We start from the raw sequence: 23,509 nt of genomic DNA, 5'->3' as shown, positions 1-23,509 counted from the left end.
CACATCCTCAAGGATCATCCATGTTGCAGCATGTATGGGAATGTCGTTCTTCTTTAATGCTAACATTCCACTGCATATATATGGCACATTTTGTTTATCCATTCATCCATCAATGGCCATTTGGGTTGTTTCCATCTTTTGGCTATTGTGAATAATGCTACTATCAACATGGAGGTACAAATATCTATTCAAATCCCTGCTTTCCATTCTTTTTGATATATACCTAGAAGTAAAATTGCTAGATCATATGTTATTTATTTATTGAGATGGAGTTTTTGCTGTGTCACCCAGGCTAGACTGCAGTAGTGCAATCTCAGTTCACTACAACCTTTGCCTCCCAGGTTCTAGCAATCTGCCTCCCTCAGCCTCCTGAGCAGCTGGGATTACAGGCGCCCCCCACCACGCCCAGCTAATTTTTGTATTTTTAGTAGAGACGGGGTTTCACCATATTGGTAGGCTGGTCTAGAACTCCTGACCTCAGGTGATCCACCTGCCTCAGCCTCCCAAAAGTGCTGGGATTACAGGCGTGAGCCACCACACCTGGCCAGTTATATGTTTGCTGTTTAATTTTTTTTAAAAAAACCACCATACTGTCTTCCACGGTGGCTGCACCACTTGGCATTCCCACCAACAAGGTTTTCCAACAGCAATGCGCAAGGAGTAGGGAGGAATTTTGATCTAGGCAAATTTCTTCAGTATCAGTCACAGAGTTAATGTCGATTTCGTTCATCGTGCTCTACAAAACCAGTCCAACTCCTCCGAATTTCTCGCATTTATCTCGCTCCTAATACCCAGCTGCCAGCTCCAATGAGAATGCTTTATCCTTCAATAATCTTTTTCTTACAAAGTAAATGAAAATTATGGCCTAAGATTTTCCTGAAAAAAGAGAAGGAGGACTTTCCTATCCATTTAAGCATCTCTCTTTACCTCTAAAAAAGCTGCTCAGGGAGTAGGTAGAAGTAGGCTTGGGTAGTTGTGCATAGGAGGAGAAGCTGTTTCGGCTCTTTAGCTGTTCACGCCCCTCATGGGTTGAGCCGCTATTACCAGCAGTCTCTTTGATGGACCACGAGATACCTGTGAGATAGTAAGAACTACATCAGCAATTCTCATTCACAATAAAGCCTTGACATCCAACATTCAACAAGCTCTAAAAGCTTTTCACCAGAAGCCCTGGTCCCTTGGCCAACTTGGGGCAGGGAGAAAAGACAGAATCAAATAGACTAATCGGCAGAAAATGGAGCAAGGACATGAATAAGTGGATCACAGAAAATTCAAATGGCTCTTAAACATATGAGAGGATGCTCAACCTTACTCTTTTTTTTCTTTTTTCTTTTTTTTTTAGAGACAGGGTCTCACTACATTGCCGGAGCTCTGGAGTACAGTGGCTATTCACAATCATATCTCACAATCATGTCTCACGTTGGCCTCAACTCCTGGCCTCACGCCATCCATCGCCACTACCCTCCAGAGGCACACACCACCTGCCCCCAGCTTTGCTAAGAGTACTACAAATTAAAAATATAATGAGAACCCATTAGTCCCCTATAAGATGGGAAAAGATCCAAAAGCTTGATAATACCCTGTGTTGGCCAGGTTATCGGGAAACTGGAACCCTCCTCCATTGCTGGTGGTAGTACGAATTGGTACAACCCCTGTGGAGGTCAATTTGGCAATATCTACCCAATACAGATGCAAACATCCTACGTGAGTAATTCCACTCTAAGAATTGCTCTTTCATTTATGCATCTATGGTCAGAATATAAAGTCACTGATAGAAATATAAAGAGCAAAGATTGAAAAATCTAAAATTCAACAGTAGGCTGGCTAAATAAATGATAAATCCATACAATTTAATACTATGCTGCTATTTAAAAAAAGAAAGAGAAAATGAGAACACTATATAATGACATGGAAAGATCTCCAAGCTATATTAACACATAAAAAGAGCAAGGTATGAAGTATGCTACTGCTTGTGTAAAAAAGGGATGAGAATACATGTTTCTATATACATTTCCAAATGCAGAAAGAGTCTTTGGATGCATACACAGGAACCAAGCAACAACGATTGTTTTTTGGGAGGACAGGAACTGAAAACTGAGAAGATACATAACAATATGGAACGGAAACTTTTCACTGTAGACCTTTAATTTTTTTTAAATCTTTAGTCACATTATAGTATGGCCTGTTTTTTAAAAACTTTCAATTAAAAATATTTCTTAAAAATCAGATGGGGGCCAGGGACAGTGGCTCATACCTATAATCCCAACACTTTAGGAGGCCAAGGCAGGCAGATCATTTGAGGTCAGGAGTTCGAGACCAGCCTGGCCAACATGGTAAAACTCCATCTCTACTAAAAATACAAAAATTAGCCAGGCATGGTGGATGGCGCCTTTAATCCCAGCTACTAGGGAGGCTGAAGCATGAGAATCACTTGAACCTGGGAGGCAGAGGTTGCAGTGAGTCAAGATCGCGCCATTGCACTCCAGACTAGGCAACAGAGTAAGACTCTATCTCAAAAAAAAAAAAAAAAAAAAAAATCAAATGGACTCTGAAAAAGTATTAAGTGGTATCATATACAGCTAAGCAGTAAGACTTGGTGGGTAAGGAAGTCCGTTCTGTCAATCAGTTATGAGTATACTGAGTTAAGTCAGTAGTTCCCAAATATGGCTACATATTAGAATCACTTGCAGTGTTTATTAAAACTTGAGGCCGGGCGCGGTGGCTCATGCCTGTAATCCTAGCACTTTGGGAGGCCAAGGCGGGTGGATCAGGAGATCAGGTCAGGAGATTGAGACCATCCCGGCTAACATGGTGAAACCCCGTCAGTACTAAAAATGCAAAAAATTAGCCGGGTGTGGTGGCGGGTGCCTGTAGTCCCAGCTACTCGGGAGGCTGAGGCAGGAGAATGGCATGAACCCGGGAGAAGGAGCTTGCAGTGAGCCGAGATCGTGCCATTGCACTCCAGCCTGGGTGACAGAGCAAGACTCCGTCTCAAAAAAAAAAACAAAAAAAAACTTGAGACCCCCTCTACTCCGCAGAAGACCTAATGAACAGAATCTCCAAGATAAAGCCTAGGAGTATGTCATTTTAACAAGCACCCCAAATGAGAATGAAATAGCCAGCCAAGCATCAACCCCTGAAGAGCAGACCTATACAGCCATGTGGGAACTCCTGCTGCATTTCCCAAGTATCTTCTCCTGGAGTTAAGTTTCCAGATGTATGCTTATCTGAAAATAGTCTTATCCTAGTCCCTCTCCTAACTAGCATTGAAGAGACAAACAAGTAGAGCCTTCATCAGTGATAAGAATCCTGAACATCTATCCCTGCCTAGGGACTCTTCTACTTACTTCCCACAGGTTCCCCACTCCAGCTGACTCGCTCCAGGTCATCATCGTCATCATCATCCACGAAGTCTCGGAGGCTGTTCACTGCCCGCTTGGACTCCTTTAACTGCAGAGGGACACAAGGCTAGGGCGCTCAGGCAATCATTTCCCACCTCTCTTCTGACAATCAAGAAGGCTGAGGAATTGGGGCCTGAAGGTGGCCAACACTCGCCCTGTGCAATTCAAAGCCTATCATACTAGATATCTGCCAAGAAAACAAACTGATTTTTAGCCAACACTACAGTCCAGTGGTAATAGAGTTAGGAGGAATAAAAGTCACTTTTGAATTCTCATCATATTCCTGGCAATGACTTCCTATGTAAACCTGAGTGAATTTATTCACCTCTCTAAAAATAAATGATTCCTCAATTGCAAAATAGACACAACAAAGATAAATCTTCCAATCCAGTTCATCTTTCAAAAATAAAAAAAAAAAAATCACATGAATAAAAGACTTGGGGTTCTTCAAAAAGAAAAAAAACTGTAGGAATAAATCATCTTAAAAAGGTAAATTAAGAAAGGCAGTGAGCTGGATTTTACAATCCTTCTGGCTCTTTCCTGAGCCTAATGAAGACATGGTCAAAAGCCTAGTTACCCAGAATGCAAGAGGAAGGAATTTTAGAGTGGCACTGTGGAGAAAAGTACAAACTTCAGCAGTTGACCTACCTGTGAAAGCTCATCATCTTCGTCATCAAAGGTAAAAGCCTTGAACTTGGAGCTGTTCCAATACTCCTCCTCATCACCCTTTGTCCGATTCATCTACAGTGACAGGAAGACATACATTGTCCCTTTCTGGGTTTCTCCCCAAAGAGTTCCAAAAGCTTTAGTTTCCTGTACCACTAACTGCTCCCAAAAATCAAGGATGCAGAAAAGAATCTGGTAAAACAAATATTGAACCTGCCATATAAAACCAGATTCTTGGGTCTCCAACTGATCAAATCATACTTCTAATCTTCTAATTACCCAGAAGTAGTCATCCATTCTTAGAGCATCCACTTTATCCAGGGCACTCTCTCAGGTGTTGTAAGGTATATAAAAAAGTGCCAGAGGCTGGGTGCAGTGGCTCAGGCCTTTAATCCCAGCACTTTGGCAGGCCGAGGCGGGCAGAACATCTGAGGTCAGGAGTTCGAGACCAGCCTGACCAACATGGAGAAACCCCATCTCTACTAAAAATACAAAATTAGCTGGGCATGGTGGCGCATGCCTGTAATCCCAGCTACTCAGGAGGCTGAGGCAGGAGAATCGCTTGAATCCGGGAGGCAGAGGTTGCAGTTAGCCAAGATTGCACCATTGCACTCCAGCCTGGGCAACAAGAACGAAATTCTGTCTCAAAAAAAAAAAAAAAAAGTGTCAGACATGGGGACCCTACAACAGAGCTAGGGCATTCAGCATAGGTATGTATTAAAAGCGACAGTGCAAGGCAGGCAAATGCTATAGGAATCTATTACAAAACTTTGCTGAATACACAAGGAAGAGCAATCAGAACATGCACAAAACAGACAAAAATTGCATTCACATTTTCAACAAATACTTATTGAGCACCATCTCTGAGGCACTGTTCTAGGCTCTGGGAATACTACAGTGAATGAAACTGACAAATATTCCACCCTCATGTATGCTTTTTAAATGCCTGAAAGAATGGAAAGCAAAGCAATTAAAAGAAGAACTATCTTACCTAAATCTTCAAATTATGACTTTTATTAACAACTGTTGGCCAAAATTTCAGAAATGAGGGGATGGCCAAGAAAAGCAAGTATATAAAGAAGTGGTCAAAAGACCACAAGTCCCTGTTATAACTACTATAAAATTCAATTTTGCCCTGCAAAAACAAGTTTTGCCCTAGAATTACAAACTAGGCAGGGCACAGTGGCTCATATCTGTAATCTCAGCACTTTGGGAGACCGAGGTGGGAGGATCGCCTGAGCCCAAGTTCAAGACTCGCCTGGGCAACATAGTAAAACTGTCTCTAAAAAAAATTTTAAAAACAAAACAAAAAACTAGCTGGACATGGTGACATAGTCCCAGCTACTTGGGAGGCTAAGGTGGGAGGATCACCTGAGCTTGGGAGGTCGAGGCTGCCATGAGCTGAGATTACACCACTGCACTCCAGCCTGGGTGACACAGTGAGACCCTCCCTATCTCCAAATAAGGAAAGAGAATTACAAACTAAACTATCAATGCCAACTGGATTACAATGAAAACTATGATTTAAGCCAAGGACTGGGTATAAAACTCCCACAGCACCAAAAATAACTGTAAAGGCTAAACAGCATCAAGTTCTAAAAGAACCATTTGCTTTTCCTTTTAATAGCACCTTCATCAATAAAAGCTTGAGAAAAGCCTTGTCATGGTAGTCCTATTGAGGCTTTTGATGGCCCTTAAAGATACTCTACTGTTACTTCCTGACTCTGTTTTCAACTCAGGGGATATAGGGATAGCAAGGATATTGTGGGAATTTTCTACTATCTGGTCCCTTCCCATGGCAGACATCACTAATTGATTTCTACTGGAACAGTGTTGTTTAAAAATCCTTTTCTGTATTTAATTTTAGGGAGATAAACCAAAAATGCTGGCAGACACCATGAAATCATCCCATACAGACATTGTAGTCAGGCAACCTTTAGTTCAAATCCTGGTTTCTCTTAATTCTGAGCAAACTGGATAAATGACTTTACTTCTAAGCCTTGGAGAAAATCATATCCTATCTCACAGAGTTGCAGGGAACATCTATAAAAGTGTCTAGCAGAAAGTAAATACTAAATGTTATTTCCTCTTAATATGGAATATCATACTGAGATTTTTCTGTCTTGGTTTCCCCATCTGTAAAATGGGCATAACAGACGACCTACCTTAGAAATGGTTATGAGGAGTAAACCAGTTAATACATGTAAAGTGCTTAGTGCCTGACCCAAAATTAACACTTAATAGTAACTTTTATTATTAATACATCATCCTGGTACCTTGGGAGAAGCTAAAAAACAAAATATTTTTTAGCAATCCTAAAGATTAAAAAAAATACAAAAATTCTGAGTGGCCACAAATGCTGAAGATGTGTATAGAACATATAAATGTCTCTGGCACACATGTCAGTTCATAAATCACTCTCATTCATTTGATCCTCGGAACAATCTTGTAAGGTAGGCCTGGGAGATTCCATTTCCATGTTACTCACGGGGAAAGTGAGGCACAAAAGAGTTCAGTATCAAAGCCACCTTGTTAAGTGCTCCTATTTCAAATTACAGTCCAGGCTTTCTGGCTCCTAGACCATTTCTAGTGTCTTGCATGGTCCTTCTACCTATTTTTCACTTTTCGGAAAACTAGCGATCATTCCTTCACTATAGTAGTTGTCTACAGATAAACATAGAATGTGTCTAACAAACACAATAATCTGCCAGAGGATTTCTGGAATCCTTTTAACCATGCAATGGCAGTAGACAACTGCCATCAATTTTTATTTATAACGCCAAATGAGAAGCTAGGTTTACTTGGCAAGTACAGATAATGATCTAATGGCTCTAGAGTTATAAAGTAATCAGGTACAATCTTAAGAGTGACAGGTGCTTCAACATGATTTAAAATACTTCAGAGGCTTGTCTTTATCGTCTCCTGTTTACCGACAGCCCACAAGGCAGGGTGAGAGGTCTCGGGGGAGAACAGGAACTTTACAAAGGAAAACAGAAGAATCAGCAAGAAAACCACAACATGCTCCCTGCCTCAGAAAACTCCAAAAACCAGCTACTGAGAAGTCAGACTTGCTTTCAACTATCTTCTGAGCCAGGAAGATACAGGTGAGGCTTCTGAACTGAGACCAGGGAACATGAGATAAGCTAGGATGACTCTACGGGTGAATGTCCAGGAAGCCATGGATCTACCGCAGTCGTCAGAGCCCAGCGGATCCCTGGCAGAGTTAAATGCTCGTTCTGAACCAAATGTCCGCTTCCGAACCAATCGCTGGTGCTCACTCGCAGCCCCAATCCCAAGCGTACTCCAGCGCCCAAGGGTCGCCCTGACTGAAAGAAGAGAATCAGGCCTGTGGTCGTAGGGTGTAGGGATGCCTCCTAGAAGAGGGGAAAAGATCAAGATGCGGAGAGGCTGGACTCAGCCAGATACGCGACCCAAGGGGGTTGGGACACCCTCACCTCTTCCGCACACAGCCCTCCCTCTCAGGACAGCGCCAGCCTCCGCCGCCGCTGGACCAGCCTTTCTATTCAGGCTGTGCAGCTTAGAGAAGGGGGCGGAAGGGAATAATCGCGGGGCGGAGAGAAAACACGAATAACGAGACCGCAGGGCATGCTGGAAGTTGTAGTTTCCTCTGCCTCTGCTGTCAGGCGCTGTCCCGACGAACCACAAGGCTTCTTGACTACAGCCCCCAGAAATCCCAAGCACCGTGCTAGGTCATTTCCTCTCCTTTCCGCGCGACCTTCCGCGGTTATCCAGCGGGTCACGTAACAAGACTACAATTCCCATGAGGCTCAGCAAGGCGGATTTAGGGTCCAGGGAAGCAATGAGACGTGTTCTTTGTTTTTCCATGGGTGAGGAATGGTTGTATGAGCAGTTGGGTTTCGGGACGCTTTTTGGGGAGAACCCGAGGGAGTCTGAAGGATCTCTAAATCAGACGGAACCCACGGTGCGGCGAGTTGGGACGGAAGTAACCGGTGGGAGTGGGGAGGAGCCGGAAGTTAAGGAGGGGAGGGGGTGGAGGGAAAAGCAAGCCAGGAGGTGCTTGCGGCCGCTTCTAGTAGTTTCCAGGCGCTGCCGGGCGGCTGGCACTAAACGGTCCTGAGGCTGTGGCTGCGGCTACTCCGGAGCTGGTGGCGCCGCGATAGGAGAGCCGATGGCCAAGTGGGGTGAGGGAGACCCACGCTGGATCGTGGAGGAGCGGGCGGACGCCACCAACGTCAACAACTGGCACTGGTGAGGGCTAGCAAAGCAGGCCGGCCTTGGGAGACCTGCGGCCGGGCCAGGGTTTCAGTGTTCCTGGAACCTCGGCCCGGACAGAGCTGGGGCTGAGGTAGTCCTGTCCGGAGATGGGAGTGGATCCTTCCTGTGGCAGGGGTCCGTAGCCCCAGGCCTCTCTACTCCCCGGTCACCTTCTCAGTGCTTGAGGGGAGGGAGATGGACGTGGAGGGCTGCGCCCCAGAGGAGGGTTGTCAGAGAGACTAGGAGATAACGCCCTGGCTGCTGCATCCAGCCCGAGCAGGGAGGTGCTTACTACACGTGGCCAGAGGAGTCACTGACTGGAACCTCTTTTGATTGTGTTGGGAGATAGCTGTGAAAGGCCTAAGGCCAGGGGTCTGTAATTCCTATTTTGCGGCCTGCAGTAAAATTAAAAGTCATTCATAGGGGACCGCTGCAGCGGTCCCGCGGGAGATTGAGAACGTGTTGTGCAGGTGCTCAGAGCTCAGATAGCTGCGGCCTCTCACCCGGAACTATCAGGTCGGGTGTGTTGGAACTCCAGGTTGCCGAGCAGCCGTGGTTTTATAACCTGACCGTTCTTAAAATAACTGCCCTGCTTCATGAAATCTTCCCAAAGTAATGTTTCCTTATTTTTGAATTCCACTGAACTTTGTTCGTAATGTTTGTATTGTACCGTTACTTTGTTGCAGCTTTTTTTGCTGTTTTCTCTAATAGTTGATAAGTAGGAAGGCAGATAGTGATGTTTCTTTTCCATATCTCACTTCGTATTCTCTCTTAACATGCAGAGTAGTTGACCTAATTTTTGTTGTTTGTTTTGAAGCCCTGGACTTAACGTTTTTGTGGCCATCCAGGGGGCAGTGAATGTGTAGGAAGTTTATAATACAAGTGCGAATCTGATAGGTCAGAACACTGTGCCAGTGAGGTCAAGGTTATTGGTTTAATCCTTTCTGGGCCTTTTAGCTAAGTACTATTCTTTCATGGTCCAGTCTGTGTTCCTGATCTCAGCAATATGTGCAGTTTTCCACTTGGTCAAATGGGGGCGCCATGTTAAAGTATCGAGTATTCCCCCCGCACCATCATGCCGAGAAAGGAAAGCATAATTTTCCATTGAGTTTATACCATTCCCTACAGCAGCTGTCTTTGTTGACAGTGCAATCCCTTGTCTTGCTAAAAAAGAGTGACATGTTTGTGGACATACTGGAGTGGGACTGGGAGTTTTTGTGTTCTTTTCAAACTATTTGTCAGGCCTCCTTTAACCTCGTATTCTCTTGCATAGAGCAGCGTATCCTCTATTTGACTGCTGGTTCATAGCTTTGTTTCTGCTTTGCAGGACGGAGAGAGATGCTTCAAATTGGTCCACGGATAAGCTGAAAACACTGTTCCTGGCAGTGCGGGTTCAAAATGAAGAAGGCAAGTGTGAGGTGACGGAAGTGAGTAAGCTTGATGGAGAGGCATCCATTAACAATCGCAAAGGGAAACTTATCTTCTTTTATGAATGGAGCGTCAAACTAAATTGGACAGGTAAGTCTAAGCTGGGCTGTCAGAGATTAACTGTGTTTTGTTTAACCTGTTAAGTAGCTGGAGAGAACAGTTTTGAGGAGTTACAAACCTTGAAGGGAGAAGGCAGATATTGCTGCTTTGGAGTCCTATGTAAAGCAGTATTGAGTCCTGGAATTTCTTTGCCATTGTGGGATGCTAAATGGATTTTCTGTCTCTGGGTCTCGTAAGTCCCTCCATGAAGTGGCCAGGCCACTGCATCTTTGGGCCTTGGTCTTTGTTGGGACACCTATGGTGATACTTCTTCAGAACTAGCTACTGTATCTTGTGAGTGATTTAAAAGGAGGAAGGAGGGGGTTTTTTTGGTCTTCATCTTTTTTTCACTCTCTTCGATGTGAATCTTAACAGATTAAACTACTGCGCTAATGAAGCTTGTGTGTGACAGTAATTTGGGGCTGTTTTATCTATCTTCTAGTTTTATGTCCCTTCTGTATGACATTAGGGAAAAATTGAGGTCATGCATATGACCGTTTTGGACAGTCCTGACTGTTGGGAGCCTGAATGTAAAAAGGCACTAAAGCTAAAGGAGTATGAGATAGCTGCTGTCTGTGTATGGGGCAAAGCATGAAATTTGTGCTTTGATAAACATTTCCGAAGTGAATAGTCATATCATAAAGAAGGGTGAAAGCAGATCTATCTGTCCATGATGTTTGTTAATTTGTTTTTAAAGTACACTTGAAGCATAGTAGTATGGAAGGAATCTTTGGTGTCATCTTGCTCAGACCTCCTTTTTTTTTTTAGATGGAGTTTCGCTCTTGTCACCCAGGCTGGAGTGCAGTGGCCACCACCATGCCCGGCTAATTTTGTATTTTTATTAGAGACAGGTTTTACCATGTTGGCCAGGCTGGTCTCGAACTGTGTCTGGCCGACACTTTTTTTTTAAATATAGGGACTAAAAATTGGTAGCATAGTTTTGTGCACATTAAATGGTAAGAAATAGATAAATATAGGCCAGGCGTAGTGGCTCACGCCTGTAATCCCAGCACTTTGGGAGGCCAAAGTGGGCGGATCATGAGGTCAGGAGATCAAGACCATCCTGGCTGACACAGTGAAACCCCGTCTCTACTAAAAATACAAAAATTAGCCGGGCGTGGTGGCATGTGCCTGTTGTTGCAGCTACTCGGGAGGCTGAGGCAGGAGAATTGCTTGAAACCAGGAGGCAGAGGTTTCAGTGAGCTGGGATCGCACCATTGCACTCCAGCCTGGGCAACAGAGTGAGACTCCATCTCAAAAAATAAATAAATAAATAAGTAAATACTACAATAAATATGGTGCTTTACCATGAAAAAGACCTGAAGTTTATTTGTGAAAGTGGGTATCAAAGCCAGGCGCAGTGGCTCACGCCTGTAATCTCAGCACTTTGGGAGACTGAGGCAGGTGGATCACGAGGTCAGGAATTGGAGACACACCTGGCCAACATGGTGAAACCCCGTCTCTACTAAAAAATACAAAACTTAGCCGGGCGTGGTGGTACGCACCTGTAATCCTAGCTACTTGGGAGGCTGAGGCAGAAGAATTGCTTGAACCTGGAAGGTGGAGGTTGCAATGAGCCAAGATCGTGCCACTGCACTCCAGCCTGAGCAACAGAGCAAGACTCTGTCTTGGGGGGGAAAAAAGTGCGCATCGGAAGGGTTGCAGCTTGAGGACTACTACGGAATGGTAGAATGAGAGTCATCCACAATCAGAAGGAACGTTACACTAGTTGAGGATGGGTATGGCTCACAACACACGCTGTAAACTGAGGTCACTGGCAGATAGGTGTTTGAGATGTGTGTGTTTTATGTATCCTATGTAGCTGGGTGAGGCTTTCTGTATTCACCTAGTGTTTCTCATGGATGGAGTCACATATAAGCAAACGTGAACTTCTCATTGTAATCAAATTGTTCCCTAATATTTCAGTTGCACTGAAATAAATTGATATTTTCAAAACAAGTATTCTAGCAGAACTACTGGCTTTTGACCCAAGTTCTCATGGTATAACTCATGCTAGTACCAAATCTGTAGCTCTTTGTCCCACATTGTAATAACATAGTTGGTTTCTGGTAACCTGGTGAGGAAAGGCATTTCTTTTGGGGGTGCGGGTGTTGATTGCATCTGGCATGTGGCATTCTCAGAATAAAGAGGATCAGTGCAGCCATCCAAAAGCAGCAGAAGTGAGGTAGCAGTTAGGACCCTCGATCAGAGACCTTTCCTGCCTAGGAGTGGACTAATGACATTGCATTGGTTTTGACAGGTACTTCTAAGTCAGGAGTACAGTACAAAGGACATGTGGAGATCCCCAATTTGTCTGATGAAAACAGCGTGGATGAAGTGGAGGTTTGTGCTTCATAACTCCTAATCCGAGTCCTCTATATCCTCTTATTCTCAGATGAGAAAAGTGACCTGTCATTCTGGATTCATAGCCCAGGCTTGGTCCAAGCATTCAGAACCCTAGTCTGCAGATAATTTTCTAGGCATATGGTGCCATTGGAAAGTTCTAGAGCAATTTGTACTTCTTTAATTTCTTCACTTTAGCTAGTGACATGGGTTCTAACTAACATTAGCCACTTGACAGAGAGGACTCAAGAAGGAACACTAATGGGGATTGTACGAATACTGCAGTACTCATGCATTTCCTTTGGAAATGTCAGCAGTTACCTGATTGCTCAGCCCCCACATGCCATAATGAGGGTGCCCCTCAAGTTATTTACCACCTACTTCTCATCTTTCACCCAGATTAGTGTGAGCCTTGCCAAAGATGAGCCTGACACAAATCTCGTGGCCTTAATGAAGGAAGAAGGGGTGAAACTTCTAAGAGAAGCAATGGGAATTTACATCAGCACCCTCAAAACAGGTATCCCTTGAGTAGTTCTGTATGCCTTAAGGAGATAGTTTCCACCTGTTAGACTCTGGTTAAGGGCCTGGACAGTCCTTCTTTGGCAAATGGGTAAAGATTTGGGGGGAGGGGGCTTATTTCATCTTAAAGGCAGTCCATAAGCTCGGAGTAAGGGAAAGATCTGGAGCTGTGTTGTCGAGTATTGATGGTTGAGCATTTGAGATGTGGCTAGACCAAACTGAGATGTGCTGTGAGGGCCCAGCGCGGTGGCTCACACTTGTAACCCCAGCACTGTCAGAGGCTGAGGTGGGCTGATTGCCTGAGCTCAGGAATTCGAGACCAGCCTGGGCAACATGGCGAAACCCTGTCTCTACAAAAAATACAAAAATTAGCTGGATGCGGTGGCCCGTGCCTGTAATCCCAGCTACTCGGGAGGCTGAGGTGGGAGAGTGGCTTGAGCCCAGGAGGCAGGGAGGTTGCATTGAGCTGAGATCATGCCACTGCACTCCAGCATGGATGACCAAAAAACACAAGAGATGTGCTGTGAATATAAATTACACTATGGGCTGGGTGCAGTGGCTCACACCTATAATCCCAGCACTTTGGGAAGCCGAGGTGGGCGGATCACCTGAGGTCGGGAGTTCAAGACCAGCCTGACCAATGGAGAAACCCCATCTCTACTAAAAATACAAAATTAGCCGGGCATGGTGGCGCATGCCTGTAATCCCAGCTACTCAAGAGGCTGAGGCAGGAGAATCGCTTGAACCCGGGAGGTGGAGGTTGCGGTGAGCCAAGAACGCGCCATTGCACTCCAGCCTGGGTGACAGATGGAGACTCTATCTCAAAAAAAAAAAAAAAAAAAACAAAACTATATTTGAGGCTCACATTATATTTCTAATGGACAGTACTAATCTAAAGACTTAGCATCTCTGGACTCATTACTTGAATATAGTCTGGACTATCTTTGATATGCATTCTCCAGGGATATTTAGATGGTTGGAATAGAAGTCAGCTCAGCTTTCCTCTGGGATTCCATTTCTGCCAGTGTGTTCTGATCTTTGTGTTGGAATATGTATAATAACCATCAAAGAAGGTGATGGAAGGTGATAGACACCTTTTTGGGGAGGACCAGTACTCCAGTGCCATAACTAGTTGTGGCTTTTCTACAGAGGTAAGGCAGAATGGAGGAAAGGCACTAACTATGCATCCATAGGTGCTGGGTAGATTACCCACTCTTGAAGTCATCAAAGTGCCATGGCGTTCACGCCATCCTTCCATAGTAGACCTCACATGCACTTAATATGTTATAATGTTTCCAGCTGAGTCAGGAGGATAAGCTTTTAAAAATAATCCCAGTGGCCGGGCGCAGTGGCTCACACCTGTAATCCCAGCACTTCGGGAGGCCGAGGCCAGTGGATCACAAGGTCAGGAGATGGAGGCCATCCTGGCCAACATGGTGGAACCCCATCTCTACTAAAAATACAAAGATTAGCTGGGTATGGTGGTGTGTGCCTATAATCCCAGCTACTCAGGAGGCTGAGGCAGGAGAATAGCTTGAACCAGGAAGTCGGAGGTTGCAGTGAGTTGGAGTGCAGGCTGCACTCTGGCCTGGCGACAGAGTAAGACTCCGTCTCAAAAAAAAAAAAAAAATGATAATCCCAGTGAACATACTATATTCTATAGTATATACCCAGATACGAGTCTGGCATAGACCAAAAGTAAAGATGTAAAAATAGCCTCTTCCTTTTCTGGTCATAACCTCATTCTGTGGTAGGATGGCTGTGTTTGTCAAGCTGTAATAAAACTCCAGATCTCAGCTACTAAGAAGTAACTTCCATGAGCTGGAATTTTATCTTTTCAGAGTTCACCCAGGGCATGATCTTACCTACAATGAATGGAGAGTCAGTAGACCCAGTGGGGCAGCCAGCACTGAAAACTGAGGAGCGCAAGGTAAGTGGTTTTCCCCTGGGGTGGGAGACTGTCTGCAAAGGAACTTGAGAGACCGCCTTCTTAATTCCACGTATCAGCTCTCTGTGTCCCTAACCTCTAAGCCAGACCAGCTTGTGATCTGCTCATGGTGCTTTTTTAGAGCGCCTGCAATGTGCATTCATTCACCCATCTTTAACCTGGTTTTAATTCATTTATCGCAGACCCCTAGAGCAAGTAGAGGCTATCAGATAGTTAAAAGTCTGACTCTTGCTTGCATTTAGCATCAGTTAGGAGGTTATGAACAAAGGATGGTCTTCACCTATGTAAGTCTTCAGTCTAATTGGTGTGTTGATATTTCATACTTTGATATTAGAGGTCCCATCAAGAAATGGAGTTATATCCCTGTCTTCACCCAATCTCCCCAATTTACAGGGTGAGCAAGTACTTTATCTAGAGATGGAACTTTGTGGTTCTAGCTCAGCACTTGGTTTAGAGCCCTGTTGTTCTTTTGTCAGCATAGTGAAGTGGATACTCTGGAAGTGGGGAGAAAACTGCTTTCCAGCTATTTAATTGTTTGAGAATTACACTGAGCTCTTCAAAAATATCTCGATTTGATTTGTTATTTGACTATCAGGGTCTTCCTTGTAGAGTGGTTATTTTTACTGGGAATTGAGGAGGTTTGCAGAAACATTACCCTCATGACTAAAGCACCTACACACTTAAATTCCCTTCAAATCCCTTGGAATAATTACCCTTGGAGGTGAAAATTTTTATGAGAATGAATGGTACAACTGTCTCTGAAGCCACGTTGAGGTTGTATCATTACTCTCTATTGATCATTTTCACTGCCACTTTCACAGGCTAAGCCTGCTCCTTCAAAAACCCAGGCCAGACCTGTTGGAGTCAAAATCCCCACTTGTAAGATCACTCTTAAGGAAACCTTCCTGACATCACCAGAGGAGCTCTATAGAGTGTTTACCACCCAAGAGGTAAGTCAGTCTTGTCCTTCAGGCCTCATGCCATCTGCCCTTCTAGGTGACTTGAGTTGGGGGCATATCCCCTCAGCAGTGTACAGAAGAGGTACTCACAACTGGAGCCATGAGGCCTTCATCAAAGTGAATTTCCCTCCCTCTATTCTTTTTTTTTTTTTTTTTTTTTTTTTTGAGACAGAGTCTCGCTCTGTCACCCGCCCAGGCTGGAGTGCAGTGGCACGATCTCGGCTTACTGCAACCTCTGCCTCCCAGGTTCAAGCGATTCTTCTGCCTCAGCGTCCTGAACAGCTGGTACTACAGGCACACGCCATCACGCCTAGCTAATTTTTATATTTTTTAGTAGAGATGGTGTTTCACCATATTTTTTAGTAGAGATGGGCTGGTCTGAAACTCCTGACCTCAAGTGATCTGCCCGCCTCAGCCTCCCAAAGTGCTGGGATTACAGGTGCAAACCACTGTGCTCAGCCATATTTATTTATTTTAAAAACAAAAGACCTGGTCTTGCTATGTTGCCCAGACTAGCCTTCAACTTCTGGGCTCAAGCGATCCTCCTTCCTCAGCGTCCTGAGTAGCTGGGACTACAGGTGCACACTACCATGCCTGTTCTAGTTTTGGGTCATATAAGTAGAAACCACTGAGTGAATCTTACTAGAAAAGTGAATGGCCATTCTTGGTTACTCTGTAGCACAGAAGAATTCCTGGCTTCTTTGTGTTGCACAGCTGACTTGTGCCATTCTGCTGCTATAGTGTGGAGTTGAGAAACATGACTGTATTCAGCTTTATTATCTGATAGTAAAGGCGGTTAGGATACGTGGAAGTTCCCACATACTCGGGGACAAAATTTCAAGATCTTATTTTTTAAACAAAAATGTTAATACAGCCATAAATTAAGAGGTACCATGTAGTATATGGGTGTTAGTATGTCTGTGTGCCTGCACCCAAAATACTCTCATGATAGTTCTGTCCCCCTTAGAAAACCAAGAACTGGAGAAGCAATTAAATGGACTGGGTTTTCTAGAAATTTGAAAAGACGTATATAAACAAAATTGTACTGTACTTCAGAAAGTTATCTTAGTTGACTCCAGAGATGTGCTATGACCTGGCTATGCTGAAGACTGCATTCGATGGCTAACTTGGTTCTATTCTTTGTGCCTGCTGCCTTGAAGGACTTAGCAGCATAGTGGTAGTCTTCATTTGAATTGAATTTAGCACTTCAACACAGACTTCAGTTGAATCTCTGCTTCCAAACTAGCTAAAGTTTTCAGAGTTTTAAAATACTTTTGTGTGGGAGGATTCCTGACATTTTTAACCTTCTGTTTATTTTTAATTTTGTACCGTGTATTTGTATTACCTACTTTAAAAAATAGTAAAGTCTTTTTAAAAGTAAAAGCGGCACTGTTGGGTAATCGAACACAGCAAAATGATACTGATTTGGTATATATGGAGTAGGCCAGGCACAGTGGCTCACATCTCTAATCCCAGCACTTTGGGGGGCTGAGGCGGGTGAATTACTTGAGCCCAGGAGTTTGAGACCAGCCTGGCCAACATGGTGAAGCCCTGTCTCTACAAAAAATACAAAAATTAGCCAGGTATGGTGGTATGTGCCTGGAGTCCCAGCTCCTCAGGAGGCTGAGGTGGGAGGATCACCTAAGCTTAGGAGGTCGGGGCTGCAGTGAGCCATAATCATGCCACTGCACTTCGGCCTGGGCAACAGAGCAAGACCCATCTCAAAAAAAATAAAAGGGCTGGGCGCGGTGGCTCACGCCTGTTATCCCAGCATTTTGGGAGGCCAAGTCGGGTGGATCACGAGGTCAGGAGTTCAAGACCAGCCTGGCCAAGATGGTGAAACCCCATCTCTACTAAAAATACAAAAAGTTAGCCAGGCATGGTGGCATGCGCCTGTAATCCCAGCTACTCCAGAGGCTGAAGCAGAGAATTGCTTAAAACCTGGACGGGCGGAGGTTGCAGTGAGCAGAGATCGCACCACTGCACTCCAGCCTGGGCAACAAAGCGAGACTCCGTCTCAATAAATAAATTAATTAATTAAATAAAAGATGGAATAGATCTATTTTGGGACACGTTCTCAGAAATGATAATAGAAGTCTCAAACATTTACTTGAGAATTTTCTTTCATAAGCTCATTCTTAATATCTTTCTGAACCATATACAATTTCAAATAAATAAAAGTAAGTGGGTCCAAAGTAATGGCATCATCAGATCAGAAAGAATTCCCAAAGTCAAGTCCTGGCTGGTATTAGAACAGAATAGAGGGACACCCTGGACCCACCTGTGGGGCAGACTGGTGGAAATGAGAGTTGAGGCATGCAGCCTTCAGCTGGCATTTGTCCCTGGGTCCCACTGAAAGCCATGTATCTTCTGCCTCTTTTTTTTTTTTTCCCCCTGCAGCTGGTGCAGGCCTTTACCCATGCTCCTGCAACATTAGAAGCAGACAGAGGTGGAAAGTTCCACATGGTAGATGGCAACGTCTCTGGGGAATTTACTGATCTGGTGAGTACCTGCTGGCCTTAGACTCAGGTTGTTGCCTCCGGTCAGATGAGTGACATTTCTCTTTTTCTCAACTCTATAGGTAAAATTTAAGGCTTTAATCTCTTTGTTAATAAAACATTTTGTTTTTCAAAAAAAGGCTGTGATTTGAACTCTCTTGCAAGTAATATAATTGCACAGATGGTAGACTCCGTATGAAGGGCAGAAGACTGATCCTAGCTAGGATTGGATACATTGTAGTATATAATACAGACTGAGCTGTTTGATTCTTTTAGGTCCCTGAGAAACATATTGTGATGAAGTGGAGGTTTAAATCTTGGCCAGAGGGTAAGTAAACATATTTATTGCCATTACCCCCAGAACTTTTTCTCTTTGCTGTATTTTTTTTTTTTTTTTTTTTTTGGAAACAGGGTCTCACTGTCACCCAGGCTAGAGTGCAGTGGCATAATCACAGCGAACTACAGCCTTAACCTCCCAGACCCAAACGATCCTCCTGCTTCAGCTTCCCAAGTAGCTGAGACTATGTGTGCCACCATGCCAGCGTTTTTTTTAACTTTCTTACTTTTTTTGTAGAGATGGGGTCCCACTACATTGTCCAGGCTAGTCCCGAACTCCTGGGCTCAAGTGATCCTCCTGTCTCAGCCTCCCAAAGTGCTGGGATTACAGGTGCATGCCACCACGCCCAGGTGATTTTAGTAGAGATGGAGTTTCGCCATGTTAGTCAGGCTGGTCTAGAACTCCTGACCTCTGGTGATCCGCCCACCTCAGCTTCCCAAAGTGCTGGGATTACAGGCGTGAGCCACCAGGCCTGGCCAGGTTGCCCCAGTCTTAAACTCAGATGGAAACCCTAGATATGAAACCTCCGTCCCCTCTGCCTTTCCCAGGGCACTTTGCCACCATCACCTTGACCTTCATCGACAAGAATGGAGAGACTGAGCTGTGCATGGAAGGTCGAGGCATCCCTGCTCCTGAGGAAGAGCGGACGCGACAGGGCTGGCAGCGGTACTACTTTGAGGGCATTAAACAGACCTTTGGCTATGGCGCACGCTTATTTTAGGGCCAGCGGCAGGGGACTCCAGCCTGCTGGACACTTCAGTCCAGCTGTCTTCTGACTGGGGCTTGTGACTCACAGGATTGCATCGTCCCCAGCTGCTAACTTGGGGCCAGGGCCCCTCCCCTCTACATATACCTTGGGTTTGTGCATGTTTTCTGCTGGGTGGGTTCAGAGGGCAATTTCTCTTTTATGTGTACATATGCTAAATAAACATAATTTAAAAAACATGCGTGTCTGGAACCTATGTTGATTGAGTGGCTGGTATTGAGAACTCCCTTGAAGGTTTTGAATTCAAAAAAGGATGAGGTGGACAGCCTTGTCTCTATTCTGGGTAAGTGTGGGTAATTAAGAGGCACAGAGACTGCTTCTCACTACCAGGCATTCCTGAGCTAGTCTTTCTTACTGGTAAATAGTTTCTGCCTTTTTACCCATAAAAGTAGGGGAGGGTTGTTACTTGGGTAGAGAGTGCTAACAAACACTATGCCTCCACTGCCAGTGCAGTTGACTTCTCACTTTGCACTGCCCATGGCGTCTTACCCTCTTGCAAAGATTGCTGGTTTGGGATATGGGAAGGTGGGAGATTCCTAATTTGTGGCAGCTTCTGTTACACTGCATAGTTACTGAGCACCTGGCACTACACTGTTTACTTGCATTAACTCATTTGATCTCCATAATGTGAAGTAGGTACTATTGTCATTTGTTTTACAAGAACTTAAGTCTTGGCTTTTAAATACATGTATTTTACATATAGCCAGGTGCAATGTCTCAGGCCTATAATCCCAGCACTTTGGGAGGCTGAGGCAGGTAGATCACTTGAGGCCAGGAGTTTGAGACCAGCCTGGCCAACATGGCAAAACTCCATCTCTACTAAAAATACAAAAATTAACTGATGTGGCGCATGCCTGTAATCCCAGCCACTCAGGAGGCTGAGGCACGAGAATTGCTTGAGCCCAGAAGGTGTGAGCCAAGATTGCACCACTGCACTCAAGCCTGGGTGACAGAGTAAGACTGTCTCGAAAAATTTAAAAAATAAGTATTTTACATACATATTTGCTACAGGTGAGCCTTGGATTTCTTAACACCCAGATCCAACAAGCAGAGTTGAGATTTGCAACAAGGACTATAACTGCAACAAGGACTGTAACTGCAGAGCCCATACTCATCAGGAAATTGTTGTCTTTATTTAACAATATGGTACCATTAAGTTTGCTGGGCACTGACCATGAGCCAAGTGTTGGGGATATAGTGGGTTCAGACTGCCACATTGCAGGAAGAGGTAACAGTACCTGAACAGGGAGAGTCACTCCTGGACAAGCCTCGCTCTGACTTCCTGCACCCCAGTGTGAGTCAGTGCTCTCTAAGCCAGACGCTACCTCCTGCAGCTACAGCTATTTCCTTCGTCTATTTATGGCCTGTTTTATTGGGTGGCAGCAAGACCTTGCAGGCTAAAACCGGTTAAAGCAGAGTTCAAGATCGGGTTCATTTACACTTCCCAAAGCCATCTTTGGCTTGAATTACTCACAAGAGTGCTGGGCTGAACTAATCCACATCTAGTTTGACATTACATCTGCCTCCTAGGGGCCCAAAATGACGCCTTTTGATGAAGAACCTGGACTCTAGCTTGAATCAAATCAACAGGCCCTTCCTAACAGACTCCTAACACACAGACGATTAAAAAATAAGACTTTGGGCTGGGCGCGGTGGCTCACGCTTGTAATCCCAGCACTTTGGGAGGTCAAGGTGGGTGGATCACGAGGGCAGGAGATTGAGACCATCCTGGCTAACACGGTGAAAACCTGTCTCTACTAAAAACAAAAAACCAGCCGGGTGTGGTAGTGGGCACCTGTAGTCCCAGCTACTCGGGAGGCTGAGGCAGGAGAATGGCGTGAACCCGGGAGGCGGAGCTTGCAGTGAGCCGAGATCACACCACTGCACTCCAGCCTGGGCGACAGAGCGAGACTCTGGCTCAAAAACAATTAAAAAAATAAAAATGAAACTTTGGCCGGGAGCGGTGGCTCACGCTTGTAATCCCAGCACTTTGGGAGGCTGAGGCAGGCGGATCACAAGGTCAGGAGTTTGAGACCAGCCTGGCCAACATGGCAAAACCCCGTCTCTACTAAAAATACAAAAATTAGCCGGGTGTAGTGGTAGCTACACCCTTGTGTAGCTTGTACACTTGTAATCCTAGCTACTCGGGAGGCTGAGGCAGGAGAATCGCTTGAACCTGGGAGGCAGAGGTTGCAGTGAACCAAGACCAATCCACTGCACTCCAGCCTGGGCGACAGATGGAGACTCTGTCTTAAAACAAACGAACAAACAGAAAAATGAGCCCTTTCAGCCAGGCGTGGTGGCTCACGCCTGTAATCCCAGCACTTTGGGAGGCCAAGGCGGGCAGATACCTGAGGTCAGGGATTCGAGACCAGCCTGGCCAACATGGTGAAAACCCATCTCTACTAAAAATACAAAAATTAGCTGGGCATAATGACAGGTGCCTGTAATCCCAGCTACTCAGGAGGCTGAGTGGGAGAACTGCTTGAACCTGGGACACGGAGGTTACAGTGAGCCAAGATCACGCCATTGATTGCATTCCAGCCTGGGTGACTGAGCGAGACTCTGTCTCAAAAAACAAAAAAAAAAAAGAAAAAATGAGCCTTTTCACACACACCTGGCTGGAAAGTTACCAGTTCCAGAATACTTAGAATCAATCAAGTAGAGATGACCAATACGTTCGTTAAACCCAAGGCACCAGGCTAAGTGCCTGCCATGTGACATGCGCAGTTGCCATTACATGCCAGTATTCATGGCTATTCAATTCTTACCATTGCCATTTTACTGATAACATTTTGGTTAGCCATCTGAACCTAAAAAGCAAATGGCATAGCTAGAAATAAAACTGTGGACTTCGACTTGTGTTTGAATAGTAAAAGTTCCACTTCCTAACAAATGGGGTGAATATCCTTATCTGTAGAATGTGCATAATAGGTGTCTTGTGAGAGCGTTCGAGATGATACATGTAGAAACACTGGCACCTGGTGTCATTTAGCAAATAGTCCCTGCTGAATCCATTCAAAAGCCCAAGTGTTTTCCCTTAAGCCAGAATGCTATTTTGAAAAGCTGGCTAATTTTAATCCAAATTGCATATCTTGGGCTAAGAGCTCTTCATACCTGACAGGAAGAACAATGCACAAAAGTGGACTCCACTCCTAGAGAGTCTTACTCAGTGGGTGTGGGGTGTGGCCCATAAACAGAGTTTAATAAATATCCCAGGTGATTCTAATATCAGGGATGCACTTTGAGAAGCACCTCAACATGTTAACAAAACCTCACTGTAAAGGAGCCACGGCAGCACATTTGGGTCCTTTTTGTGACTAATGGGGCAAAGGATCTAATCATTCTGTCTTTCAAGAGACAGAGGTCAGCAGCCTCTATACTGTTGGTTACCTAAAACTCTAGGAAGAATTCAATCTGACCAGTCTTGCCTAGCCTAGGGCCATCTGTGAGGCAAACCAGAGGGGGTAAAATTGGGCAAAACCATCTTGGTTGCTGGGGTAGCTGTTAAGGTAGAAACAGTCAGTGGTATTCATGCTGGATTCATGGCCATGGATGAACTCCTGGTATTGCGGACAGGAAGAACAGCTAGTCAAGCCAGTGATGTGACTGACACTGGAACAGAACGGAGTGGAGGGACCCTCTCTGGTTTCATGGGCTTCCTCTGGGCTCTGATACCAGCTGCTCTGGAAACCCTCCCTTCATCAGGCTCACTGCTCCCGCCGTTGGCGCTGCTCCTCACACACAGGTGCTCCTAAAGCCTGCAACCACCTGCGCAGTGTCTTTCTCCTTTGCGTTGCTTGAATAAACATAATTTCATAGCTGACCCACTCCCCAGCCCCTTTTGTTTAGCTTCTCTCATCTGTGGCCTGACATGGTAGCAATTTAGTGTGCCACTTTAAATGTACAGATTTAAAATGGGGTTGGCTAAATTCAGTATGGGTAATAGAAAACCATTAGATATAGATTAAGACAGTATGTTTGAGTGCCAAAGTGAGTTATATTAGAAAGGAGGGGAATTAGCAGTTTCCTTAGAAAGTAGACTCTGGGATTACTCTGTCTTGTTACTTTTAAAAGTTTCTGCTGAAAAATAATTAGCCTCGAGCTGGGCGCAGTGGCTCATGCCTGTAATCCCAGCACTTTAGGAGGCCAAGGTGGGTGGGCTGCTTGAGCTCAGGTGTTTGAGACCAGCCTGGGCAACAGGGCGAAACCCCGTCTCCACCAAAAATACAAAAAAAATTAGCTGGGTGTGGTGGCGTGGGCCTGTGGTCCCAGCTACTCAGGAGGCTGAGGTGGGAGGATCACTTGA

The 23,509-nt window shown here is 45.0% G+C and overlaps 2 protein-coding genes across 16 annotated transcripts in view; one reads left to right on the top strand and one right to left on the bottom strand.

Moving 5' to 3' along the window:
- The window catches only part of VIPAS39 (VPS33B interacting protein, apical-basolateral polarity regulator, spe-39 homolog), a 31,912-nt gene extending 24,147 nt beyond the window's left edge, over positions 1-7,765 (bottom strand). For 2 of the 14 annotated variants that reach the window (XM_055288639.2, XM_055288643.2), the window contains exons 1-4: positions 7,523-7,765; positions 4,050-4,142; positions 3,348-3,450; positions 928-1,074 (exon numbers count right to left, since the gene is read on the bottom strand). In XM_055288639.2, the coding sequence (XP_055144614.1) occupies positions 928-1,074; positions 3,348-3,450; positions 4,050-4,142 (343 nt within the window). In that variant the 5' untranslated portion in view covers positions 7,523-7,765. Of the gene's footprint in view, positions 1-927; positions 1,075-3,347; positions 3,451-4,049; positions 4,143-4,346; positions 4,702-7,139; positions 7,442-7,522 lie in introns of those variants that run through there. The other 12 variants (XM_055288634.2, XM_055288637.2, XM_063644257.1 and 9 more) reach the window with 10 other exon arrangements.
- A 73-nt stretch (positions 7,766-7,838) lies between these two features.
- Positions 7,839-19,379, top strand: AHSA1 (activator of HSP90 ATPase activity 1). Of its 2 annotated transcripts, none has more exons than XM_063644328.1 (9): positions 7,839-7,915; positions 9,631-9,821; positions 12,091-12,173; positions 12,573-12,690; positions 14,534-14,622; positions 15,462-15,590; positions 18,000-18,101; positions 18,374-18,425; positions 18,983-19,379. In XM_063644328.1, exons 4-9 carry the CDS (start codon positions 12,624-12,626, stop codon positions 19,153-19,155), a joined length of 612 nt encoding a protein of 203 aa, XP_063500398.1. In that variant the 5' UTR covers positions 7,839-7,915; positions 9,631-9,821; positions 12,091-12,173; positions 12,573-12,623; the 3' UTR covers positions 19,156-19,379. The 2 variants fall into 2 exon arrangements, with proteins under 2 accessions (XP_063500398.1, XP_055144630.1); XM_055288655.2 differs by having other exon boundaries at positions 7,861-8,297.
- The last annotated feature ends 4,130 nt before the right edge of the window (positions 19,380-23,509 follow it).

Source organism: Symphalangus syndactylus, chromosome 8, assembly GCF_028878055.3.
Source record: "Symphalangus syndactylus isolate Jambi chromosome 8, NHGRI_mSymSyn1-v2.1_pri, whole genome shotgun sequence".
Classification (NCBI taxonomy): Eukaryota; Metazoa; Chordata; class Mammalia; order Primates; family Hylobatidae; genus Symphalangus; species Symphalangus syndactylus.
Note: the sequence above shows the minus strand (reverse complement) of the source record. Positions and strands in the feature narration are given on the sequence as shown.